General features: G+C 39.4%; 1 protein-coding gene across 2 annotated transcripts in view; it reads right to left on the reverse strand.

Annotated features, from left to right (window-relative positions):
* The window catches only part of KIF15 (kinesin family member 15), an 88,911-nt gene that overhangs the window by 39,855 nt on the left and 47,440 nt on the right, over positions 1-1,616 (reverse strand). For both annotated transcript variants that reach the window (XM_011981109.1, XM_011981110.1), the window contains one exon: positions 494-691. In XM_011981109.1, coding sequence (XP_011836499.1) covers positions 494-691 — 198 coding nt within the window. The remainder of the gene's footprint in view (positions 1-493; positions 692-1,616) is intronic.

A 1,616-nucleotide genomic window follows, 5' to 3' on the forward strand; every position in this document is an offset into this window, starting at 1 on the left:
AGTAGCTGGGATTACAGGCATGCACCACCACACCCGGTTAATTTTGTGTATTTAGTAGAGACGGGGTTTCACCATGTTCATCAGGCTAGTCTCGAACTCTTGGTCTCATGTGATCTGCCTGCCTCGGCCTCCCAAAGTGCTGGGATTACAGGCATGAGGCACTGCGCCCGGCCTCTTCTAACCTTCTTTAGCAGATACAGCACTGTGCTATACAAACCAGTTCTGGAACTTGGAGCTAGCAGCCAACTGGTCATTTTATACACTAGGGAACCAAAGCCCATGGAGAATGACTTGCTAAAGATTGCTAAGTAGAGACAAAACGCAAGAGTGGGCTGATTTCCAATCTAGGAATGATTATAAACTCATACTTAAAAAGATATGATTTTAATACTAAGCACTTTTGAACACTGTAACTTATAGGGAATTAAAATAACAAAGCAAATTTATTTAAATGGATGTCCAGTTATTTATTTTTTCTAGAACAAAACATTACCTGCATTGTACTAAGCTCTTCAGAAATGGCCTCAAAGGCTTGTTCATTCATCTCGGGTGGAACTGGCTCATTTAATATATCATTATCTAATATACTAGAATTCTGAGTGTATAGAGAGCCAAAGCTTCCCGTTTCAGGGCTTAATTTTGGTACTGGTCGGGAACGAAGTTGGCAGACCTTGGTTGGTGTAGTTATAATCTGCAGCAAAAAATGATTATGGAAAACATTAGCACATATTTTAAAAGGGCATATTTAATAATTTTGTGAATAGAGAGGATAAAATTGAAATACTATTCATGAAAAGAAAAGAAAAAGTGTTCTTGAAACACAGTATAAAAATGCCCAAGTGGAAATAAATTCATCAATTCAATGCAGTCCCAAGCAAAATTCTAATACAATTTTTAAAAATAAACTTAATGAGCTGATATCTAATTTCATACAAAGAATAAATGTACAAGAAGAGACAAGACAATTAAAAAGAACAAGCCAGGCATGATGGTTCATGGCTATAATCCCAACACTTTGAGAGGCTAAGAAGGGGAGGATCACTTGAGGCCAGGAGTCCAAGACCAGGCTGGGCAACATAGTGAGATCCTGTCTCTAGCAAAAAAAAATCATTTTAATTATTTTTACAGGCATGGTGTCCTGGGCCTGTAGTCCCAGCTACTTGGGAAGCTGAGGCAGGAGGATCCCCAGAGCCCAGGTGTTCTAGGGTGCAGTGAGCTATTAACACACCATTGCACTCCAGCCTGAGTGACAGACTGAGACCCTGTCTCTCAAAAAAAATAAAAATAAAAATAAAAATAACAAATTAGGGAGACTTCCCCATCTGATACAAAAATACATAGGGGTATGGGGAGTATGGTCATTAAAATAGTATATTACATTACAGTACATATTAAAACAGTACATTAGCTTATGTACATTCAAATAGAACACTGGGAGGAAATACAAAGTCCAGAAATAGAATTATTATTATTTTTTGAGACAGAGTCTTGCTCTATTGCCCAGGCTGGAGTACAATGGTGTGATCTTGGCTCACCACAACCTCCGCCTCCCAGGTTCAAGCGATTCTCCTGCCTCAGCCTCCCAAGTAGCTGGGACTACAGGCACACACCACCAC

The sequence above is a fragment of the Mandrillus leucophaeus genome, unplaced genomic scaffold, assembly GCF_000951045.1.
Source record: "Mandrillus leucophaeus isolate KB7577 unplaced genomic scaffold, Mleu.le_1.0 Scaffold22, whole genome shotgun sequence".
In the NCBI taxonomy this organism is placed as follows: domain Eukaryota; kingdom Metazoa; phylum Chordata; class Mammalia; order Primates; family Cercopithecidae; genus Mandrillus; species Mandrillus leucophaeus.